The sequence below is a fragment of the Mus caroli genome, chromosome 17 (assembly GCF_900094665.2).
Source record: "Mus caroli chromosome 17, CAROLI_EIJ_v1.1, whole genome shotgun sequence".
Classification (NCBI taxonomy): domain Eukaryota; kingdom Metazoa; phylum Chordata; class Mammalia; order Rodentia; family Muridae; genus Mus; species Mus caroli.
Window position 1 is genome coordinate 46,350,706 of NC_034586.1, and position 23,588 is coordinate 46,374,293.

General features: G+C 43.9%; 1 protein-coding gene across 1 annotated transcript in view; it reads left to right on the forward strand.

The window, feature by feature from the left end:
• Kif6 (kinesin family member 6) overlaps positions 1–23,588 on the forward strand; it is a 291,689-nt gene that overhangs the window by 2,949 nt on the left and 265,152 nt on the right. The window contains exons 2-3 of the mRNA XM_021149143.2: positions 2,201–2,310; positions 6,026–6,100. Coding sequence (XP_021004802.1) covers positions 2,201–2,310; positions 6,026–6,100 — 185 coding nt within the window. The remainder of the gene's footprint in view (positions 1–2,200; positions 2,311–6,025; positions 6,101–23,588) is intronic.

Below are 23,588 nucleotides of genomic sequence, written 5' to 3' on the forward strand. Positions count from 1 at the left end.
GAGAGAGAGAGAGAGAGAGAGAGAGAGAGAGAGAGAGAGAGAACAATGAGCAAACAAAATGATTTTTTTTTTGGCTTCTTTATCTAAAAAGTAACTGTCCTACTTCAGATAATAAATCTTATTAAAAGAAAGGCTGATAGCCACCCTATAAGACTAAAGTTTCTGGTTCTAAGAACTTGTTTTTTCTTCTCTTTTGATGGTGGTAATGCTGGGATTTGAACCCAGGGCCACTCGGGTGCTAGGGAACACCTTGCCACTGTACTGCCTCCTAGCTCTCTAAGGACTTCGCAGGACTAAGTTTCTTAGTCACAGCGCTGAAAATTCGTTTCCTATCCCAGTCCCTTCTTTTCTGACTACTGAATGTAGAGAGATTCCTGTTGTTTGTGAAGCTTTCATCTTCCCATGTTTGACGATGTGAGTGTCTTTGGGTGTGTGTGTGCAGGTGACCATGGACACCTGAGCGTCCAGGAGGGAGCAGCAGATCCCCTAGAGCTGGTGCTCTGGGTGCTGGGGGTCAAACTTGTGCCATCCTGAAGAGTAGCAAGCACTCTTAACCACCGAGATCTCGAGCTTCCAGGCCAAGATGCAGATTGTTTTCTAAACGTGTGTGTCACCCCAGTTTTGTGTATTTGTGCAAACCTGTTCCTTTCCTTCGCTGTCTATCTATTCAACTGGCAATGCCGTACAGGATAGAGCTTTTGAAAGTCTCTTGGGAGAAAGAAATCTAGTCGGAAAGCTTTGAACCCTCAAACGCCCCCCCCTCTTCTGCTTTCATTGATTTTCTCTCAGAAAATAACTTTCTGACCTGAACTTTTCACATTTTAAGTAAGGTGTTTCAAAAAGAATCTGCTTAAGCCATGGCATGGTGGCACATGGCCATTTCTCCCAGCTCTTGGAGTTAGGAGCAGCAAGAGGTGGCTCTCTGCCAGCTGGGTCAACAGAGCGAGATCCAAGCCAACCAGGATTGCATAGTGAGACCCTGTCTCAAATTAAAAAAAAAAATCTGCTTTGGGAATTATTCGTACTTTCTGTAAACGTAGGTAGGCTTTCCCTGGGTAGCAATGTGAGTCTTACCCTCTAATCATGCATCTAAATGAGTCTAACTTAAACAGGAAGTATTGGCTGTAAGAAAGGACTTCATTTCCTGGTGAAAGACAAGAAGACTCTTTGAATTTTCTCTTATGGTGCATTACAAATACTTCCATTTGCATTACATCATTTGAGCCCCACCACCAAACACCCCTGCAAAGGACGCTGGATATTCTGTTTCCCCAACTTTATGTATAAGGGTCCTTTGATTCTGAGAGCGGTGGCTGGTTTCACACCTGGTAGTTGAGTTCAGCGTGTAGACATTAAATCTCAGCATTTCTTTATAGGCTTGAGTGTTGCTTTTCCTGGCCAAGAAATAAAAGAGTAGGTAACAGAGACAAGAATCAGAAAATGGCACTATTGTTAGGGTTTTAGGACCCTCTATTTCCACGTTAGCTTGGAAAGTGGAGGTGATTTCTCCAAGGTCACTTAGCAAGTAGAGGCTGAGCTTAGACAACAGGCATCAGACATCAAAGACAATGAGCCCACATGACTTATCAGGTTCCAGAAACTTGGGATTCTGGGGGATGTGACAGGAACTTGGACACTCCTGTTAGCTCTCTGAGACAGTTCAGACCTCAGAGTTGTGTCCCTGTGTCTGTGGCTCACGCATGCTCAGAAGTGCTGATGGGTGGGTCGTAGCGCCCATAATGTGAATTTCTCTTGAATAGGGAAGTGGTTCTTACCGTAAAGCTTTCAAGGAACTTCTCAAGACAGCAAGGATGTATTCACACAACCAAATTTGCATATGAGATCGTCTGAAGATGAGCACAGCCTTGATACAGCACTGTGGTGGTTTGGAAGTGACTGCCCCCCATAAGCTCAGACATTTGAGGACTTGGTCCAGCTGTTGGCGCTCTTTCAGGAAGCTATGGAACCTTTAGAGGCTGCAGCCTTACATCATGTATTATTATCATGTATAATTATACATGCTTTATGTATTATCTGCAAAGATATTCATATTCTATGTATTATATGATGGATATTATGCTATGCTGTTTCGTCACAAAAACAATTTTTGTACCATTACAGTGCTAATCATATCCAGGTCAGAGGTCATGCTGGAATTTTCTCATTTAGGTCCGCCTGTTTGTTGTTCTTGAATTTGCAGATTTACTCCATAGATGAAGATGAAAAATTAACGCATAGCTTGGAAATCGTCTTACCCCGAGACCTGGCAGATGGATTCGTAAACAACAAACGAGAAAGCTACAAGTTTAAGTAAGCATCGTATCTCTCCTCCTTGTTTCTGTTTCGTCACTGAGCAAATGCTTGTCCTGTGCCAGTCCTGAGGTCATCAGCCCCATTTCTATGGCAAGCGTAACATGGCCACATCTGGTACCTAGAACTCAAGTTTATGAGTTTTAAAAGGTAGGTTTCTGTGTTTGAGATTACATTCCAGGGCTGGAGAGATAGCTCTGGCCACAAAATGCTTGCCTTCCAAGCCTGAGGATTTGAGTCCTAATTTGAAAGCTGAACACAGAATACACTCCCGAAACCCCAGGAAGGGCAAGATGGGAGGCAGAGACAGGTGGGGTCCTGTGAGCCCAGAAGCCAGCCAACCTGACAGAGTTCCAGGCCAGTGAGAGGTCCTTTCTCAGAGGGTAGAAGGGAACCCTGAGAATGGACATGTGAAGTTGTCCTCTGACCTGATCACATATATTGTGAACACCTGTCCGCACACAGATTGCACACACATGAATACATATATACACATATGGATAATAAAGAGATAACACAATTGCAGGCTCAGATTCCACTTTGTTTTGCTCCCCGTGAGTTTCTAGTGTTATTGTTTTCCTGTTCTGCCCATTACGAGTTCGTCCCTGCACCAAGCTCGTGACTGTGTAAATGTGATTAAAGGTGAGATGTTAAGGTCCAGTCTCTGTGTTACTTAAGTAGTCTTTCTTTGCAATATAAATGATACATGGGTCTAAGGCACGCATGTACATATCCGATGTCCCATGGAACATCTACTTGAATTGTGTCTATCCTGAAATGAAGTACTCTGTATAGTATTTATTTATTCCAAAGACTCCATATGAAAAACATAGAGAGAATACAAAATATCTCAGGAACTTTTTTATATTGACAAAAATCTGGACATTTGGGGTTAAATGTTGTTACTCTAATTAACAACTACTTTGTATGTTATAAAGTTTGATCTTGAAGTCTTCATTCTTAAGTAGGTAGATAATAGAGAAATTTGGATTGTTCTTATTCTACTATTCTTTTAAAAAAACACAGGATGTAATTTTAAAATGATTTAATGATTGCAAAGTTTAAAAAAAATTAATTAATTTTAAAAAACTAAATTTAGCATAAAAATATATTTGTGCGTACACATATAAGTTCAGGTACCCATGGAGGCCAGAAGAGGGTGTTGGATCCTCTGGGTTTGGCCTTAGAGGTAGATGCAAGCTGCCCTGCAGAGTGCTGGAAACTGAACCTGGGTCCCCTCTAAAAACAGCAAGTGCTCTTAACCTTAACGGCTGAGCCATCTCTCTGACCACACAGTCCAAGGAATTCAATACATTTTGTGAATATTGCTCTAAAATTATATCTCAATCTAATCAAAACCTTGATAGAAGGCCTAACCTGTGGGAGGCCCTTGATATGTTATTTGTGATGGGCTGACCAAAATGAACTTTGTACAGGGAACCTTTCAGAATATATTCTGAGGTGACTCCATATCATCTTGAAGGGCTCCTGGTACAGCTTGGTTAGATGGATTTCCTAGTCCTCAGGAAAGGGTGGTGGGGAACGTGCTTTATTGACTCAAGGCCCCCAAACACCAGATGGAAGAAGCCAGAGAGCCCTGTTCAGCAGCCTCCCAGAGACTCTGCAGGAGGGCTAATACAATACCAGAGTAGATCAGAGTCCCCCGAGCTCTTTAGAACCCACACTTGCATGGTGGTCATGTGTTCTGTGGACCTCTGTGCCATGCTGGTATAGAATGTGAAGCAGTGATTCAGACACAGTAACAGCAAATGCTACCACATCATATATGCATTTGCCTCCTGTGTCCTTAGACCAGTGGCTCTCAACCTGTGAGTTGCGACCCTTGTCAGGGTCAAGTAACCTTTTCATAGGGATCGCCTAAGACCATGGGAAAACAGATATTCACACAATTCATAACAGCGGCAAAACTACAGTTATGAAGCAGCAATGGGATTATCTTTATGGTTGGGGCGTCACCACAACACGAGGAGCTCTATTAAAGAGTCATGAGATTAGCAAGGCTGAGAGCCACTGCTCTGGGCAGTTCACCATTTGCTCAGCTCGGATGAAGGTTGACAAACCCTCGGGATCCTTTGAAGTTAATATTGGTCTCTGGTGATACATTCCTTTCTGCTTTATATTTCTAATCTTAACTCTGTACATCCATCAGCACATGGTTTCAACTGTATTATGTGTCCCCCACAGTCTTGCTGCCTTAGTTGAATATGTGCAGTTGACTCGTGTAGGTAGGCATGTTGACCAGAGGTCTGTAACCACCCTGAAAGTTCCTTAAGATGCCCTCAAAAGTATTGCTTGGAGGTTTTAAAGACCATGTCCTCTCAACTTTTAGTTCGTTTTAAAAGAGTAAGATGCTGGGAAAAGATCTCAGTTGATAAAGTGCTTACTTTGAAAGCTCGAGAACCTGAGTTTGACCCCTAGAACCCACATTACTACTACTACTACTACTACTACTACTACTACTACTATTTTAATTTTTTATTTTTTTCACTTTACATCCCAATCCCAGCCCTCCATCCATCCCTTCTTCCAGTCCCATCCTTATAAAGTGCTTCTCCCTTTATGCCCTCCCCTTCTCCTCAGAGAAGAAGCCCCCTTGGGTACTACCCCATCCTGGGGCACCACTGGGGGTTATGGAGACTGAAGCAGCCACCTCCTATAGCCAGGTGGCACTTCCAGTGGAGGGAGGGGACATCAACCCACCCACAAAACCTTCAACCCTACAAGATGCACAGGGATAAAAATGGAGCAGAGATTGAGGGAATTGCCAACCAGTGACTGGATCCACATTTGAAAAGCCAGATGGGTTGACATGCTATGATCCCAGAATCAGGGAGGTAGAGGCAGGTAAATCCTTAGGACTTACTGGCCAGCCAGCCTAGCCTACTTGGAGAATTCCAGGGTAACAAGAGACTGCCTTTAAAGCCCAAAGTGAGTGAAACCTGAGGAATACACCCAACGTTGTTTTCTGACCTACACACACACACAGACATATAAAAACAGACTCTGTCTCTGTCTCTCTCTAGCATGCATGCAGCTGTACCTACAAACACACACACACACACACACACACACACTCACATCCCAGATCTCCTGTCCCTGCCATTCTCATAAAGACCCGACTCTGCAGAGCACATGAGTGTTCCCTGACTTTTGAATCATTGGCAAGAAAATGAGACAGCAGCACCCTAAAGCCAGTCATAGGAGGGGGTGCCTAATATGTGGGCAGTGAACTGCAGTCTCTGCTTTCTGTCCAGGGATCACACACTTCACACGTGCATGCTTTCCTCACAGGGCAGGCAAACATCAGGAGTCTGGAGGCCTTTTTACATCCCCTTTGTGGGTTTCCAACCCATGTGGTTCTTGAGGCTTGACTCTGATGCCAGCCACAGACACTGCCCCTCTTGAGGGCTAAAAATACACAGTTTATCATTTGGTTCAAAGCTGGTGTGATTTTTTTTCCCAGAGGGGGAGAGTTGTACAGATCTTGTCAAAGCCATATTGTTTTCCCACTATTTGTGAACAAGATTACAATAACACAGTGTGGGAGATGACAGAGCCAACATTGTGTTCAGTTAGGTAAGCCCGGTGATGTCACTGTGGGTCGTTTACCAACCTTGTTTCTGAAAACAAGATCCACAAATCCAATAGCACTGGAAGGTTCGGCCTTGAGATAATTACCATTTTCATATTGCAGGTTTCAAAGGATTTTTGACCAAGAGGCTAAGCAAGAGATCATTTTTGAGATCATTGCCAAACCAGTCGCCGAGAGGTAGGATTTCCCAGGCTCTGTTCTGGGCCCGAGGCTTTTCATCTTGTGTTCAATCCTCGAGTGATTGTGGTAATTTGTTTCGATGTATCAATCTTACACTCTGGCCTCAGGGCATGAAACGGTGATAGCATTAATTATTTCTATTAATAGCTGTTTGTTTTGGACTCAGATTGAGAATCCTGAAGCGAGGCAGAGATGAGGACAGACTAGCTATTCTTTTAGTCTCTTTTTGAAAGGTCCAGTGTGGGGCTGGAGGGATGACTCAGGGGTTGAGAGCGCTTTATGCACTTGCAGAGGCCAGAGTTCAGTTTGCAGAATCCACTGAGTAGCCCACAACCTGCTGTAACGCCAGTTCCAAGGATCTGACACCCTCTCTGGCCTTCAAGGGCACCTTTGCACACATGCACACATACTAATATGCACACACACACACACACACACACACACACAAGGAGATCCTTTCAAAGGTTCCTTAACCACAGCTTATACATGCTGACACTGTTCAAAGTGGTGTGACTACTGGTGTGGGAAATCTAGACACTTCTGCCTGCTATTTCAGTTCTTTCCTGGGTTCAAATGTTCTTTTATTGTTACTACTATGATTTTAATTTTCATGTGTGTCTGTGTGGTGTGTATATGTATGTATACATGCATGCATATCAGGGTGGGTGTGTATGTATGTGTGCATGTATGCATGTGCACGTGTGCATACATATGTGTGTGCATGTGTGAGTGTGTGTGCAAGTATATGTGCTTGCATGTGCATGCCTTTATGTGCACATGTGCATGCACGTGTATGTGTGTGTGCTTGTGTGTGAGTATGCATGAACTCAACTGTTCTTGGAGTGTGGAAACTAGAGATCACTGAAGATCGCCATTGAGATGTTTTCCTCAATGGCTTCACTACCTTATTTTTTGAGACAGTCGTTCATTGAACCTGAAGTCACCATTCCAGGAAGATTGATAGGCCTGTGAGATCCTAGGATCTGCCTGTTTCATTCCCAGTGATGGGGCCAAGAGCATTGGCTGCTATGCCAGGCTTCCAACAGGAGTGCTGGACTCTGAACTCACATTCCCATTCTCATGTGGCAAACAAGCACTTTACCCATTGAGCCATTTCCACCAGTATTTCAAATAATCAGGTGGACAAAGAATATGGTTAAAAGATGACAATCCAGAGGCCTAACAATGGTTTTTTCTATTCCTCTTCAGCTTGGTCAAAGTTTGGTCCTTACTTCCTAGGGCCATCCCTTTTAGTATTCCTAGACAGTTCCAGGCTGGTGAGTGGAGTAATGAAATTTGCACAACAGTCCTAGACAATCAGATGTAAACATATCAGTGTATCTTGGCAAATAATCTGGATCTGGGTCTCGATCTCATTGGCAAACCTCTGTCTCCAAAACTACTTATATTACTATTCATAGCAGTAGCAAAATTACACTCACAAAGTGGCACTGACAAGAGTTTTTATGGTTGTGGGGGGAGTCACAGCATTAGGAAGGTTGAGAGCCACTGGTATAGTTACGTCCTTGGAAAACAGAAAGTCCTTTGTGTGGAATCTCACCAAGAGCAACTGCTAATCAGGCTGCTTTCTGACACTTAAGCCATCAGAATGGTTCGCTGACTATTCATTCATCTTTACAGATAAGATAACACTTATGTCTGCTAAATGAAGCCACATTTCTAGTCCAGTAGCTCATGTCACTCTCCTGGGGACGCTGGGGGTAAGCCTACTGTAACACCTTGTCCCTCACACTTCTGTGTTATGGATCTTGCTCAAAGCAAGCTCTTTCTGTCTCATACAGTCATCCTTCTCTGATAAAATACAATCAAACAGACTTTAAATAGTTTCATCTATCACCACAGTCAGGCAGCATTTCTTTGGATGCAATTCTGGTGGCCCCAGTCAGATGTCAAACATGGCTGTAATTACATTCCTTTCAGCAATCATTTGGGTTAAGTCATTTTTTTCAGAGAGAGCGAGCCTTGCATTTAATTTTTAAAATTTGTATTTGTGTGTATGCATATGAAATTACACATGTGTGTAGGTACCTACAGTGGGTACTGCATCCCCTTGAACTGGAGATATGGGTGGCCATCAGTAAACATGTGGGTCCTGGGATCCAAACTCAAGTTCTCTGCAAGAACAGAAAGTGCCCCTGACCATTGAACTATCCCTCCCTCCTGTAGCCTTTGTATTTTATTTGGCAACCTTTACTCATTCGTGGAGGGAACCTCATCTCTGTTTCCTGAGGAGCTGGGGTCTTCCTCCTTTACTGACTCCCCCATGTCCAGTCCCCTCTGTGGACCCCCCCCCTTTCCTCAGCTTTTCTTTATCTCAGATCTTTATCTGAAGATGATGACAAGTTCACAGACGACTCCAGGATATTTTTAGCCAATCCTATTCGCCTTACTGCCCTTCCAAGGATTGATAGACAGTGAAGGTCAAGGGAAGGGAAGGCCTTCTGGGAAACTCTCCCTGCACAGATGGATAGTGTGGACAGCTGGCAAGACTTTTTACTCCACTGTTTGGGTTTGTAACTGACTATCCATAGCATAGCCATACTTAAGACATACACTAAGTAGCCTGGGTGTGACTGGCTACACCAGTGAGCTTGCTCAGTTCTTTGTCACTTGCAGATTAAACAGGGGCATGCGCTCGCCTGGCATAAATTCTATCCTCCTCTGCGAATTTTGAGCTTCTATTTTATACCCACTCTGTGTTCTGTGTCAGAATCTACAGCGTATCACTTGCCATTGTCAGATAATGCTAAGAATACATTTATGTGTGAAACAGAGTGTGCCTTGACAGCTTCAGAGCACTTTCCGGGGGAGAATCTCACTCAATTCCTGTATGAATCTTGTGGAGTCTCAGATATGACAACTCTTGCTTTCGGTGAGAAGGCAGGACACTGGGCATCTGACGGACATTCGCTAGGCCATGCAGTAGAGAAGCTGTAGCCGTGAGGTGGGAGCAGATCTTCCCCTTCCTCTGAGTGGACCTTGTGCTGCTGAGAGGGAGGTGGGATGCTTTCACCACACGTTTAGCGTCAGTCACCCCTGCCAAACTCATGGGTGCCACTTGTCACTGAGAGGTTATTTCTTCCCAACCTCACCCTGTCTCCCTCTCAGCATAGCTCAACCATGTGACTCAGATCCCTCTACCTGGACTTTGAGACAGGGCAAGCTGAGATGTGGGTCTGACTGCATGTGTGCAAAGGAAGAGGGGTTGCATGTGTGCAAAGGAAGAGGGGCTGGTAAAATCAAAACTTCCCTTTCACTTCCCAGTTCCTGGATTTTTCCTCCCTCTGAGGCATGTCCACAGTCTCCGATGGTCCCATAGCTCACTCACTCTCAGTCACAGTTCCATGAGCTCAAATGACAGGTATTTCTTTCATTTGCCCCTAAAATATCTTCATTCTGTATAAATACTCTCAGAAGAAAAGAATTAGAACATATTATTCAAACTATTCATCATTCATTCAGTGGAATAATCAAGTCAATTCATTCATTCATTCATTCATTCATTTCGAGACAGAGTCTCACTTCATAGCCCTGGTAGGCCTGGAAATCACCATGTAGTCCTGGCTGGTCTCAAACTCACAGAGATCTGCCAGCCGATGAGATAAATGGGCAGTGTTCAGTGACTGTTATCCTAGTGATGGGTCAGGCCCAGACTATAATCCTAGCTCTTAAAAGGCTGAGGCAGGAATTCCCTAATTGAAGGCCAACCTGGTCTATAGGATTGACACACACACACACATAAACATACAGAAATAAAAAGAAAACAGTAAAATCACACACACGCACACACACACACACACACACACACACACACACACACACACCTTCTAACCAAGTCTCTGTTCATATGTCACCTTTCTAAGAAGGCACACCCTGGCCACCCTTATTGAAATTATGTGCCCTCCCTCACCACCACGGCATTCCTGATGTCTCCTCCTCCACTACCTGGTGTATATTTCTGATGCCATTTCCTCGTGCACTGTCTGTTGTCTACTGCCTGCTGGCTCTGCTGTCGGGTCAGGGATTATCTGTGTGGATCGCCAGACACCTGTGGCAGTCACGCAGTAGGTATCCAGCCAGTACCTGTGGAATTATTGTTGTCTGAAAGCGCCCAGATAAACACACAGTTTCATCCGAGCCTGAATTATACACAGAACAGCGAGGGAATCGTTCTTGTCACACAAAAGGCAAATCACATCCTCGAGTCTTTAAATTGTTCACAGCTAACGCTGTGTTTTACTGATTTTAATCAATGGGAACTCCCATAGTGGAGCCACGAGCTCACTGTGTGCTCCTCGGGGGAGGGAGTTGTCATTGTTACATGTTTTGAGCTACAAAAGGCTTTCAGAACACTGAAAACTTGGTTAAAAAACAAAGACAGAGTAAGAACAAAAAACCAAAAAAACCAAAACAACAACAACAAAACCTCTCGGTGGGTTTAATTAATGGTTACTTGCTAAGAATATTTGTTTCCAGGTGGAAGAGAAGGCTCGGCAGTTAAGAGCACTTGCTGTTTGTGTGGAGGACCAAGTTCACCTCCGAGCACCTGCATGACAGCTTACAACTGCTCATGATTTCTTCTAGCTCTGGTGATCCCACACCCTCTTCTGGCCTCTTTGGGCATTGCACCCATTTGCACATATATACATACATGTACATACACATAATTGAAAATAAATATTTATTTTAAAATGATATTTATCTCTTCTGAGGCCCCATTTCCCCCTCCATCTTAGTGTTAACTATAGTAAGAATCTAACAATCTAAATGAGCCCATATAAAAGACACACAATCCAGATATTTTATTTATAAACTATATGACTAGATTGGCAGATCTAAGACTGTACTAACTTATTGCTCAGTTATAATGTCCCTTGTTACTTGCTGTTTCTCCTGGCCACACAGTTCTGGTTTATGGTGACTTCCTTCTCTCCCCCCACCCCCACCTGCAACCCTCTTTCTCAGACCTCCATTCCCACCTTTCTCTCCCGACTGCCCAGTCACAGGCCATTTACCAGTTAAAAATGACATCCTCCCGAGTACGTGAGGATCTGCTCGTTGGGAACAGCCACCTCTTGAGGACCTAGTATTTAATACTGGAATACAAGCAGCGTCAGACCAACCCACTACATTAAAGAGTACAGTGTGTGTTTGCTGAAGAGTGTGGTTCTTCAGCTTTTGGTCCTGGCTGGTTTTGTTAGGATTGTTTGTATCCATGACTAAATATCCTTCATTCATGGCTCTTCAGGAGTTCACATGCATCCTAGTTATTAACCTGTGTTCATGCCCAAGAAATAGAATTCAGACGATCAGGATTTCCCTTTGTCTCTATTTTAATCTGGTGTCATTTTATAATAAGAACACCAAGTTTTCTTCAATTACTTTTAATTAGGAAGATTCTTTTATAAAATAACTGAATTGTGGGTTAGACATACAGTTCAGTGGGAAAACATTTGGCTAGCATGTATGAGGCCCTAAACCCAGTACACACACACACACACACACACACACATGCATGTGTCCACACACATATGCCTGTCATGTACTATAAAGATAGTCTCGTGTGTGTGTGTGTGTGTGTGTGTGTGAGAGATGAGTGTTTATATGGTATATCATCTAATTACTTTTGTATGTATTTCTGTGTGTGCACTTGTATGTGGGGCTACACATGCATGTTCGGGTCAAAGTGACATCTGCTATCTTCCTCTTCCTTTCCACATTATTTTCTGAAGCAGAGTCTGCCACTGAAGCTGTACTGACCTGCCAACCTAGGCCAGTTGACCGGAAAGTCCCAGGTCCTCTCCTACCTCAACTCCATGCAGCACTGGGGTTTCAGGTGCACATCTCTACACCCGGATTTTCACGTCGAAGTTTCAGATCTGAATTTAGGTGACCATGCTTGCATGCTGCTTTGCCGACGGAGGTCTTTGCAGCCCGCCAGCCTTTGCTTCTTTAATGGAGGAGATTGTACTGAAAGACTTTTGAGTTGATCCCATTTCTGAAAAAAAAAGGAAATATTAATATCAGAACAACCAGATCTGGATTTCCAAGAAAGTCACCAAATAATGAGTTGCTTAAGGTACTTAGCCAAAGTTAATTGTAGATTTCATGCTAAAATTTGGTTAGCAACTTCAAAAATAACTAAAAGAGCTGAAGCTTGGAATTCCAGTATGTATGGGACAGAGGCAGGAGGATGGCCTCAAGTTCAACACCAACCTGGCTTACAGAATTCTAAGTCATCCTGGTCCAAAACCAAGCCTATAGCAATGACAATACTAATAACAGTAGAGGGTTGATGACCAAAGAGGGAGGGATAGCCACACAGCTACACCCATGCCTCAGGGCATAGGCAAAGTCAGAGTCCCATCTCCACAGCGCATCTGATTTTGTCAAGGTGACTGTTAGCATTAGCCAACTAATGTTGGAAGGAATTTCTGGACCTTTAAACTCCTCCTTGAGTGGGATCTGCCACCAGCCAGGAGGTTCCACATACTCAGTAGCTCTGAGACTCAGAGGCATTCCACGTCGATGGTGTCTGATGCAGACTTCATTTAGAAGCCATCCAATCAGAAAGCCCCTCTCCCTTTGCCATCAAGCTTGTATCTGTCCTTCCTCAGCCTGTGTTCCTCTTCTGTCTAAATGTCTCTCTTACCTACCTTTACTGTGGGGGCTTCGCCCTTTGGTTCCATTTGTCTCTTTCAACATTGCCTGTTCTGGTTCAAGGCCAATTGAGCTTGTAAGAATTCATAAATGATAACCCAGGAGGTCTAGTTAAATAGGAATCACACGTAAACTCACTGCAAGGGCCACACTACACTAAAAACCATTCAATGTGTGTCCGAAAAGCAAACTTTAGTGGCCATCATGCACTCTTTTCTGACATCTCTGCTTCCCATGCTTGCCCTGTGGTCTTGTTTCTATACATTTTGTGGTTGTTGAAATTCTACTCTGCACCAGTGGGCAGAGCTGTGCAGATAATGACCCTGCTCCAGGGCCACATTTCCTTTCGCCTGCAGCTGCTTCCATCTGCCCACCTCTTGTTGGCTTCCCATCTCCATCCACACCCTGTTCCTGTCCCAGGCAGTATTTATGACTGTCACTTTGAAGTTAACCTGAGTCCTTACCCTCATCCTCACGGTTCAGCCCAGAAGGCCTTAAGTTTGGGTGGAGACCTCATGCAAGACCACGTTACTGACTCTAAGAGTTGGGGAAACTGGCAACAGAAAAAGACATCTGGAGTCAACACAGGCGACAAGTAATTAGTTAAGTCAAGATCAAATGCTTGGTGATTCCCACAGGTTTCTGGCAGCATTCGCCTGTGTTACAACCCAGGACTTCACTGAAGCTATGTGCGCGGCATCATGTGACTTCCATGCAGCCCTTGGTCTGAACACACAGCTCAAGGGCTCTACCCCACGCCTGCCTTCAGGCCATCCATTGCCTACATTGGAGACTATTGTAGTGGAGTGTATACACTGTAATTGTTTTTGTTTTTTGTTTTTTTTTCTGACAAAGTTTCTATGAGTAGATCAGCCCAGAGATTTGCCTGCCTCTGTCTCCCAAGCGCTGGGGCTCAAGGGCATGTGCCACTGCTGTCCAGCTGCACTGTCATGTTTTAACTGAGCAAACAAGGTTTCTGCTCTTATAGGAACACAGTATTTTCATTATTGAAGATAAATAAAGACTAAGCATTTCCTACTGTCCCTCTTCAGCCTGGAGATGAGCATCTCTTTGTGTACTACAAAATTAGATCTGAATTTCATAAAAGCAAGCCATTAAATTAACTTCATCTAGGTTAGGACAGACTTTCCAGAATGCCTCTAAACATGCTTCTACTGCTTTGAAGTGCATATTTACGAAGAATGGCACACTTAGAATGCATCGATAACTCAGAAAGTCACTGAAGACCTCTATTCCCAAGTGCCAAACATCTAGCCAAGACTTTGTCATTATACAGGCACATCTTTTTCATTTGTATGCAAATATGATTTTTATCTTTAATAACTACCAAAATGTGTGTGTGTGCCAAAGAATTGTTCTTAAATAAACTTCTGGGGGCTGTTGAGGTAGCTTTGTAGGTAAAAGTGCATGTATGGAAGGAGGGAAATGACTCCACAGAGCTGTCCTCTGATGTTCACACTCAGACACTCTCTCTCTCTCTCTCTCTCTCTCTCTCTCTCTCTCTCNCTCCACAGAGCTGTCCTCTGATGTTCACACTCAGACACTCTCTCTCTCTCTCTCTCTCTCTCTCTCTCTCTCTCTCACATATGCACACACACGCACACACACACACACACACACACACACACACACACACACACACACTTAGGCCACACATATACACACAAATACTCATTACTCATGCACACACTCACACACACATAATAGAATAAAATCAATTTTCAACAAATTCTTCATTTTTATATTTATTTTATTACTTTAAAATAATAGTTTGTTAATTCTTTGATTTTTTTCTTTTATTGAAAATAAGACATTATTATGCAGTATATTCTTTCTGATTATGGTTTCCACTCCCCTGGCATCTTGTTAATTCTTTTGAGAAATGCATGCAGTGTATTTTGATCCAATTTGCCCCTTCTCTCCCAAGTCTTTCCAGACCCATCCTCTCCACGCTCAACTCTCAACCTACCCAACTTAAGTGTTCACTTTGTAAAAAAACCCATTGATTCGTTTGTGTCACCTACATAGCCTGAGGCTGTACAAATTCCTTGGGTCAAAAGGAGTCATCAGCGGGAAGGTTGAGGAAGTCTGGATCTATCCAGTCAGTCCTGTGTCTGGGTGACTCTTTCTGTGCTTTCTCTGGGTTTGCTGTCTTTTCTGACCCTCTCTCCCCTCTTCAGTCCTGCTGCCCTCCTGGACCAGGCTTTCCTCCCTCACCTGCTGTGCACTGTGCCCATGTTCCTCAGTAGCTTGCAGCTTCACGTCTGAGTTGACCTCCTTTTCAGAACACAACCCCTTCAGTATGACGTCATACCTGAACTCTTTTGGCTAGGCTCTGAATCCTGTCCTCACGGTTCTCATCATTTCATTTGGGTTTGCTGCAATTGCTCCCTTTTTAATTCTGGATTCAAGAATTTGGGTCTCCTTGTTCTCTTGGTTAATTTGGCTTAGAATTTGTCAGTCTTATTTATATTTTCATTGGTGTTTTGTATTATTGTCCGGTGTGCGGTTTTGTTGACTTTCTTGGTTTTGGCTCACTAAGTTTGACCCAGATCTTGGATATTTCTCCCAGTCTGTTGTTTGTTTTGACAAGTGAGGTGAGATATAGGTCATTGTGTGCATATATGAGATCCTCAAAAAATAGAGAAGTTTGAACAGATATTTTAGGTCATCTGGCTCACAAGCTACATGGCAGCTCCCCCGTTCCAGCATTATGCTTGTAGACGCTACATAATGAAGTGTATTACCCTGGTGCAAAATTTAAAATATCCTAACCGTGAAAACCTCCCACAGGGAATGCAATTCAGGACTAGGTGGACCTATTCACAATGACTGGGAAGTCTCCCATGCCTTCTTGCACTTCTTAGTTTGTGACAGAAACCTGCAGCTTTGGGGCCTGCATCTCTGTGTACCTGGTGACACTTCCTTCAGGGGTTGGCTTGGAGGCAAGTGGCTCCAGCAGCTTCTTAGGAAATGTTAAGAGGAGCCTCTGCCAGCTCCTGTAATACACCTACCTCTCCTTCCTTTCTCTCAGACTATAATAAACGGAGTGAGTTCTCTCTCCATCCTTAGTGTTGACCTAGCAACATGAAGATGAGGCAGTGCTGACTGTGAGCATCGGTACAGCTGGGTGCATCTTCACCATCATTAGTGTCCATGTGACACAGTGAAAACCGATGCCTGCTCGATTGGGTCAAAGTGTTTTAAGCCGCCTCATGATTTCAGTTCGGTAAGAGCCGAAGCTGCGCCTGTGCATTTGGGTCACTCGATTTTCCACCTCCCATTCACCTGTGTCCTCCCGTAGCAGGCCGCCTCATGTAGCAGGCTCCTCAGTGGACCTGCCATCTGAATTCCCAGATGCCATTCGAAGTCCTCACAGGATGGCCGGGGCAATGTTTCAGTGACAAAGAGCCTGTACTCACAACTGCCTGTATCTCCAACTCTAGGATATCTGACCTCTTTTTCTGCCCCCCACAGGTCCTGGACTCGTACGCATCCCCTCAATACATGCTATAGGTGAAATGACACATAGGTTGACTCGGGACTCCTGAGACCAAGTTCTCAACACAAAGGAGATTCATTTGCCCCAAAGGGACAGAGGGCAGGGAATAAGAGCCAAAGACAGGAAATAGAGGATAAGGGAGAAGGGGAAGGGAGCAGGGGAGAGGGGGCATGGATGCCTCTGGATAGAGAGGAGACAGACATGGCCCATAGGAAAATGGCAGTTTATAAACATAAGAGGGGACACCCAGTGTTAGGATGAGGTAATTAATTTTACTTGGGCATGTTGATTAGGTGAGCCAAAGGGGGCCTTTGATTGCTGGACTTCAATACTTGGAAAGCTGGACCCTGCTAGTCAGCTTCAGGAGGAGGAAGTGGCCAAATAAGGGAATAACCCTTGGGGTCTACCTTTCAGAATGTAATCTAATGGTTTTTAGCACGGCAGAGGGAATGGAGAAAAGCAAGGCCTGCCAGAGCCATGTTTGCCATGCTCGGGTGGCTCGAGTCCCTTCAATAAGAGGTGGGATGAAAGCAGGCAGTGGTCTTCTCCCTTTTGTGGTCTCTCCAGGTGCCTGCTTGCTTTATATTCAACTCAACCAATGCTCTGTAACTCTCTCCTGGACCCTGGTCACCTTCCCTTGTAAGTCTAGATGGATAGACGATGACAGAACAGAACTGCCAGCCACAGGTTTTAACACGATTCTTGTGGCTGCTCTGTATGTCACGTCTTTGTATAAAAGCTTTTTATGAGTAGAGTGTACTGTCTACTCCCTAGTGGGATCCTTGCTAGCAATGCCCTTCAACCAGAAATGGTCTTCTCATTCCATGGAAGAGCAAAGTACAATGGAGCAATGCTAAGGGACCTGCAAAGATCACGTAGCTGAAAGCAAGGCCGGCTTCAGGCTACGTGTTCTAACCACCAGACTGTACCACCATGTGATGAATGGGAAAGTGACTACACCATTGTCCAGGATAATGTTCACTGGGAAGGATAGATCAGAATGGTCCCTGCTGGTGACAGATAAGGACTGACCAGCTGAATCTTCCTCCCCACCTACCACTTTCATGGACATATTTCAAAGAGACATTCATTATTCCCCATTGCCCCTTCGTTCTTATGGAATAAGAAGTTCAAATTCTACATCTTACTCGACCGTCCTAGGGAATGACTCTTTGCTGAGAGTATTCTCCATACTCTCCGTGGTTTCAGTGAGTCCGTCCTGGTCTGACGAGGACAATGTTAGGAGTTGGGATTTACCTTTCCCAGCAGCTTGGTTCATGCGTGCTTTGGGTCCTGTCTGCTGATTCCTGCATTTCCTCAGCTCCTCCTTTCCTTCTGGGCTCTGGGCTGGGGTTCATGCCTTTCTCCCCCTCCCCCCATGTTCATGTGGAGCACAGCCTGTCACATTTCCTGCCCTTTCAATCTTTAACTATGGTGCCGCTATTGGATTCATCTGCAGCGCTTTGTTCTTTGATCCTGGATTCCAAGCACCCGTGGCTGCCACCCTATGCTGTGTAGGCTGCTCCAAATGTCTTATGTGGCAGTTGAGACCTTGTCCAAGGCAGCATTTCCAGAAGCCTAGCTTCATGGATTCTAGATTTTTAACTGCCAGAAAGACACAACCCCATCCTGATCTCTTTGGACCTTTGGATCATTAGAATGCCATTGACTAAGCTCTGGAGACTATACAGGCCTCAGATATACACCAGCTTTAACATGCATAGAGTTCCAGGACCCCAAAGAATGCTCACAACTCAGTGCCCCAGTTAAACACAACATACGTGACTAAGTCTCTTCATAGTTTTGGTGGCTACTCTGGAGCAAGGTCCTGTTCTTTTAATGAATTGAATTCCGCATCATTTTGTCCAAGTTTCTCTGCAATCCACAGGTCTTGTCTGCAATCTTGATATTGCTCCAGGCTAAAACAGCCAAACCAGAGAGAGCACTTGACCAGAAATTCAAACCTGAGAGTTCAAAAAATGTATATCTTTTTCCTTAAACCAGTTGCGTGGTTGTTGGGCTAGAGTCCTTCTGAGACACATTGTCTGAGGATACGGATAAGAGCTTATTAAAAGCTCACGGCTTTATCATGTGGTTTGCACAATTTAACATCTTGACAATCAAATGTTTTTGCATGAAGAGAAAATATTGTTAATATTGTTGAGCTCATGTTTAAATGGTTGCTCAAACAAAAGGGCAAATTCTGGTTGTGTCTACTTCAGAGGATAATCTTCCTGGGGAAAAAAAAAGAAGTGGAAAGATGCGGTGCTTGATGCTTTGTTTAAGAAATGCTACCTTTTTGTGTAATTTGAGATTCAGACAGATCTATCAAGCTAAGTCCCTTACAAGCATGATTCATTCCATTGTCCCGGCAGTGATTTAAGAATGTGGATGCCATTTTGTTTACCATCAGGAAAAGGCTCTTTTATCTTCCATCCAAATAAGAAAGAATATTTAAGTGCAGAGGTGTTTTATATTCCAGCCCTCATTATAAAAGAACACAACTGTAAAAAAGTTGGCTAGCCCTTACAAATGAGTTAAGACAAAAAGGGATTTATGTGGTAGGTGGTTGCACCTTGTTTTATCAAAAACTTGAACGTCTTTGAGTTGAAGTCAGCACGGTGATTGGCCCAATTGAGGAGGAAAGTATGAATTCCTCTAGATGCCTGGGAGGCTGGAGGATCCATGGCCATTCTACCACCAAGGCTACCACCAACTCCATCTGCAGCAGCTGCCACGCCCCATGTGCGGTTTGGTCCATGGGCAGGGAGCAACAGCAGCCCCTGCACTTCTGCCCATGCCTCACACCCAATAATACCCTTCCATGGATAAAGCCAGTCACCAGTCCTCTGTCTCAGCATCTGGCCTGCTGAGCATGGCTAGAAAACAGATGGGTGTGCCAGTGAGCTGCAGGTTTCTTGCATCATTACAGCTTACTCGCTTCTTACTCTTTTTTTTTTTACGATTTATTTATTATTGGTTTTATTTATTATATGGTTGGGATCCACAATGAGGTTGCTGGGATTTGAACTCAGGACCTTTAGAAAAGCAGTCAGTGCTCTTAACTGCTAAGCCATCTCTCCAGCCCCTTGACTCTCAGGTTAATTTTCCTTTCTCTCGGTTTCCTTGAGTAAAGTTAGCCAGTCCATTCAGTACTGCCTCCTGCCACAGCAGCATCTGCCAACTCCATTCCTTTACCTCCTTCCCCAGCTTGCTATGATTTAAAAGTGATGCGTTTGGATACCAAATTAATCTTCATTGTTAATTTGACTAGATCAAAACTCACCTAGAACCCACAGCTGACTATATACCTCCTTAAAAGAGATTTGGTTCTATTGTGTAGTGTGTGTGTGCACAAGCATGCTTGTGTACAGGAACACACAGTGCAGGTGCCTACAGAGCTTAGAGGTGTCAGATCTTTTGGAGCTGGAATTACAGGCAGTTGTGATCAGTGGCATTCTTAACCACTGCGCCATCACTCCAACCCTCAAGTGTGTTTCCTAAGAGGTTCCACTGAGAAGGGAAAGACCCACTCAGAATGTATCAGAGCCATCCCATTGCCTGGGGAATCTAACTATCTGAATTAACTAAGTAAGCTGAGCTCCAACATTCCCTGTGGTCTGCTTCTTGGCTGTAGAGGGTAACATGATGAGCCTCCCACTTTTCTTTCTCCCACGATGCTGTGATGAATTGTATCCCCTCAGATGGCAAGCCAAAACAAGCCCCTCCTCCTTAAATTGCTTATCATCAAGAATTTGGCCATAGCAATAAGAAAAGTCACTCATACAGCGCCCACAGGAGAAAAATGCTGCCATGTGGTATCTACACTGACTATCCATCCAAGCTCATGTTCACAAACGCAGCCATCTTTGTGTCCCAGGATGTCCCATCCTTGTATCACTTGGTGCCACATGCCAAAACCTACAGAATATATAAACCCAAGGTCTCTAAAAGCCCATTGGACGGTTGTCTCTGTTGTGAATTTGCTCTTTCTCCACCATTGCCATCACAAGGTGCACCACCCCGGTGGTAGAATAAGCATCCTTTATGCCTTTATCCCTTTGAAGTGCAAGCAGTGAGCAGAATTCTCCAGAAAGGCACAGTAAGGTATCTGATGTTTGGGAATATAAACGTAGGCACCAGAACAGACAGCACGGCTTTCCACACAGTAGGTGCTGTGTCTACCATATTATAGGATGGCTCCTTTGTGTTTGTGTTTGCATATAGCTGTATAGTTGGATAGACAAGCTAATGTTTGGACCAACTCTGTCTTCACAAAGTTGTTAGCTGTACATTTAGTCCATTATGTGACTTCAGCACACATTTGCTTGTTTATTTTTCCATCCAGGAGGCTACATCATTTGATTGCAGAGCATCAACACACATACAAATTATCTTTTTGTCTCCCCTCCCCCATGATGAACGTCTGGCAGGAGGGACTGAGGGCTTGTACGATTTATTTTTTCAGTAATTTTATTCTGTGGTAGGCACCACAGTGTTCTATTGTAAAGGCTCCAGAGTAGTTACAAGCCAACTCTCTTCAAAGCTGTCCTTCTGCTAACCCATCAAGCCCTACCAATGCACAGGCACAGCTGAAGGTTGGAACAGTTGGCATCTGAGGGTAGAAGACTGTTAGCATCTGAGGGTTGGGGACAATTAGTATCTGAGGGTTGGGGACAGTTAGCATCTGAGGGTTGGGGATAGATGGCTTCTGAGTGTTGGGGACAGTTGGCTCATGTTTTCGTGTGGGGGTCTAAGATGGACCTTTGTTGCTGGGTGAAATTCAGTGGTTTTGGCTCATGAGAGTTTGCACAAAATTGTTGGTTCGTTTTCTTGGACACCCCTCAGGCTGCACCCACAAATTTCTCTTTGGGGTTAGCTTCGTGATCCCCACCCCACACTAAGCTTGAAGTGGAACTCAGGGGGAGAGTTGAGGTTTATACCTCATGCACTGATCATAGAGCTTTACCCAGTTTTGAAAAAAAAATCAAAACCCAGCCTAGATTTTAAAACTTCATGTGATGTATTTATTGAAACCAGACTAAACAATCTTCGCCTCAATTGAGAGCTCCAAGGTCATTTGACCACACCACCCCTAATGTACTATCCCAAGGACCAGTTTGAAATTATTTAAGGCTTTTAATAGCAGGCTTTCGTATGTGTCCTTAGACTTGAGATTGTTGGCACCATGGTCCAAGTCTGCTATGCCTGTCGATACAAATGACTCTGTGATCCCTAAGGAACCAATGGTGAGACTCACACATCTCTCCCACTGTGTCGCTGACCTCCTGGAAATCTGCTAGCTTATGCCTTATGGATTCAGAGACTCTGTTATTAGTTCAGGATGATCTCACCTTCCTGAGATTCCTTTCTCCTTTTATCTTACACAGTCATCGATTTACTGCTAGCAATCTTGCGTTTCTTAAGTTCTATGTAAAACAAATACAAATGTTCCATCTCTTTGGTAAAGCCCATATCTAAAGTATGGAATACAGAATATCCTAGAACAGCATTAGCGAAACGAGGCCAGCATTAAGTCACCAAGTGCACTGGCACACCCACGGTGGGAAATAAAAATTTTTGTTTTCATCTTTTTTATTTTATTTTATGTCATTTGCGATCCAGCCTCCCATAGTCGTAGGCTTAGCTGTGCCTCTTTGTAAGTGACATGTGGCTTGTTTTCAATTCTGAATCCAAGCTTAAGTCTATTTAATGGTGGCCAGCATTTGCAATCCTGTCATCTTTCCAGCTGTCCTCCTGTTTGCTGTTCCTGTTCCTGTTAGTCTGTTTGCCATCTCTTTTACTGACTCCATTCTCCTATTTGTTATTTGGAAAATGTCATATTCTCGTTTGCTTTTATTTTAGTGACTTTTGGGGGGATTTTTTTTACATGTAAGCTGTTATGGGGGTACATGCCTGCAATCCCAACACTCAGATGTCTAGAGCATGTGAGTTTCCAGGGTAAGGCAAGCCTGGGCTACATAGCAACTTCCAAGTAAATTGGAGAGTCACAGTGAGACCCTGTTATTAAATAAATAAATAAGTAGGTAAATCAAATAATAAGATGATAATAAAGTTCATATGTATGCTTGATTTTGCAGAGTCTAAAAGGAATTAATCTCTAAATTTCTGACGAGTGAATAGCTTTAATCTTCATTTTATCATATTATTAAATTTTCTAACTCCCTCTTTTTTATATTCTTCAAATTAGTAGTTGGTATTATTTCAAAATGTCACTTCACAGGTGTGGTGATATTCATCTGCATTGTGGCACTTGGGGAATCAAGACAAGGAGACCCGGTGTTCCTGGTCAGCCTGGGCTACATAGCAAGATCATGTCTCAAAATTAAAAGTAATAATTAAAAAAAAAAGTGTGTTTGGATTTTCCTGACTTTCTGTTTTGTTTTGTTTTGGATTTTCCCGATTTTACACCAGTGCCTCTTCTCGCCCCTCCATTTGATTCCCTTGAATCCATCCTTCCCTTTCTGGCTGGTCTGTGGAGAAGTCTCCATGTTGACCTCCTGGCTGTCTGTATTAGCTAGGCATGGAAGCTTTGCTTGGCTCTGATTCTCAGCCTCTGAAAAACTTCACCATATCATCTTTTACACTGAGCTTTTTAGGAAGTCTGCTTTCATCTTACTGGTCCTTTGTAGGCAGGGGGCCTTCTGACATTGCTTTGAAGTACCTATGCCGAGTACTGAAAATGGCTTTAGTGTGGACTGATTTTTTTTTAATTCCCCCACTTTGCCTTTCATTTACCTCTTTGTTTTACGTTGTTTCCTTACATGCCTGAAAATTTAATTATGCAAGTAAAGAAAGCTCAGTTAGGGAGAATCCGAAAGTGGATTTGAAGAGGAGCGCTTATGGTCATGCTCACAGGCTTTCTGCCGGCCATGGTGGAAGAGCCTGGGTCTGCCGTTTCCTATTCTGTGCTAATGTGATGCGCTGTAGGACTTCCTATTGTTTCATCTTGTTGCTGGATGTGGTTCCTTCTTGTAGCTTTAAAAACATTCCGAGTCTGTTACCTCGCATATCAGTGTTGCCTTGTGGCATGGAGTTGTCTGCGTATGGGGTGCACATATTCTCTGGATTCGCCCACAATTGCTTGGTTAAACATACTGAGCAGGAGCCACTGGTCTTTGAAAGCATCGTCAGCATGTCCATCACTGCTGTTGAGATGCCCCGATGGCATCTCAACACTCTGTCCCTGGGGCTTTCTGCCAGCGAACTTGCAAGCTCAATCTGATTCAGTTTAGGCACCTTGTCTTCTGAAGAAAGTAT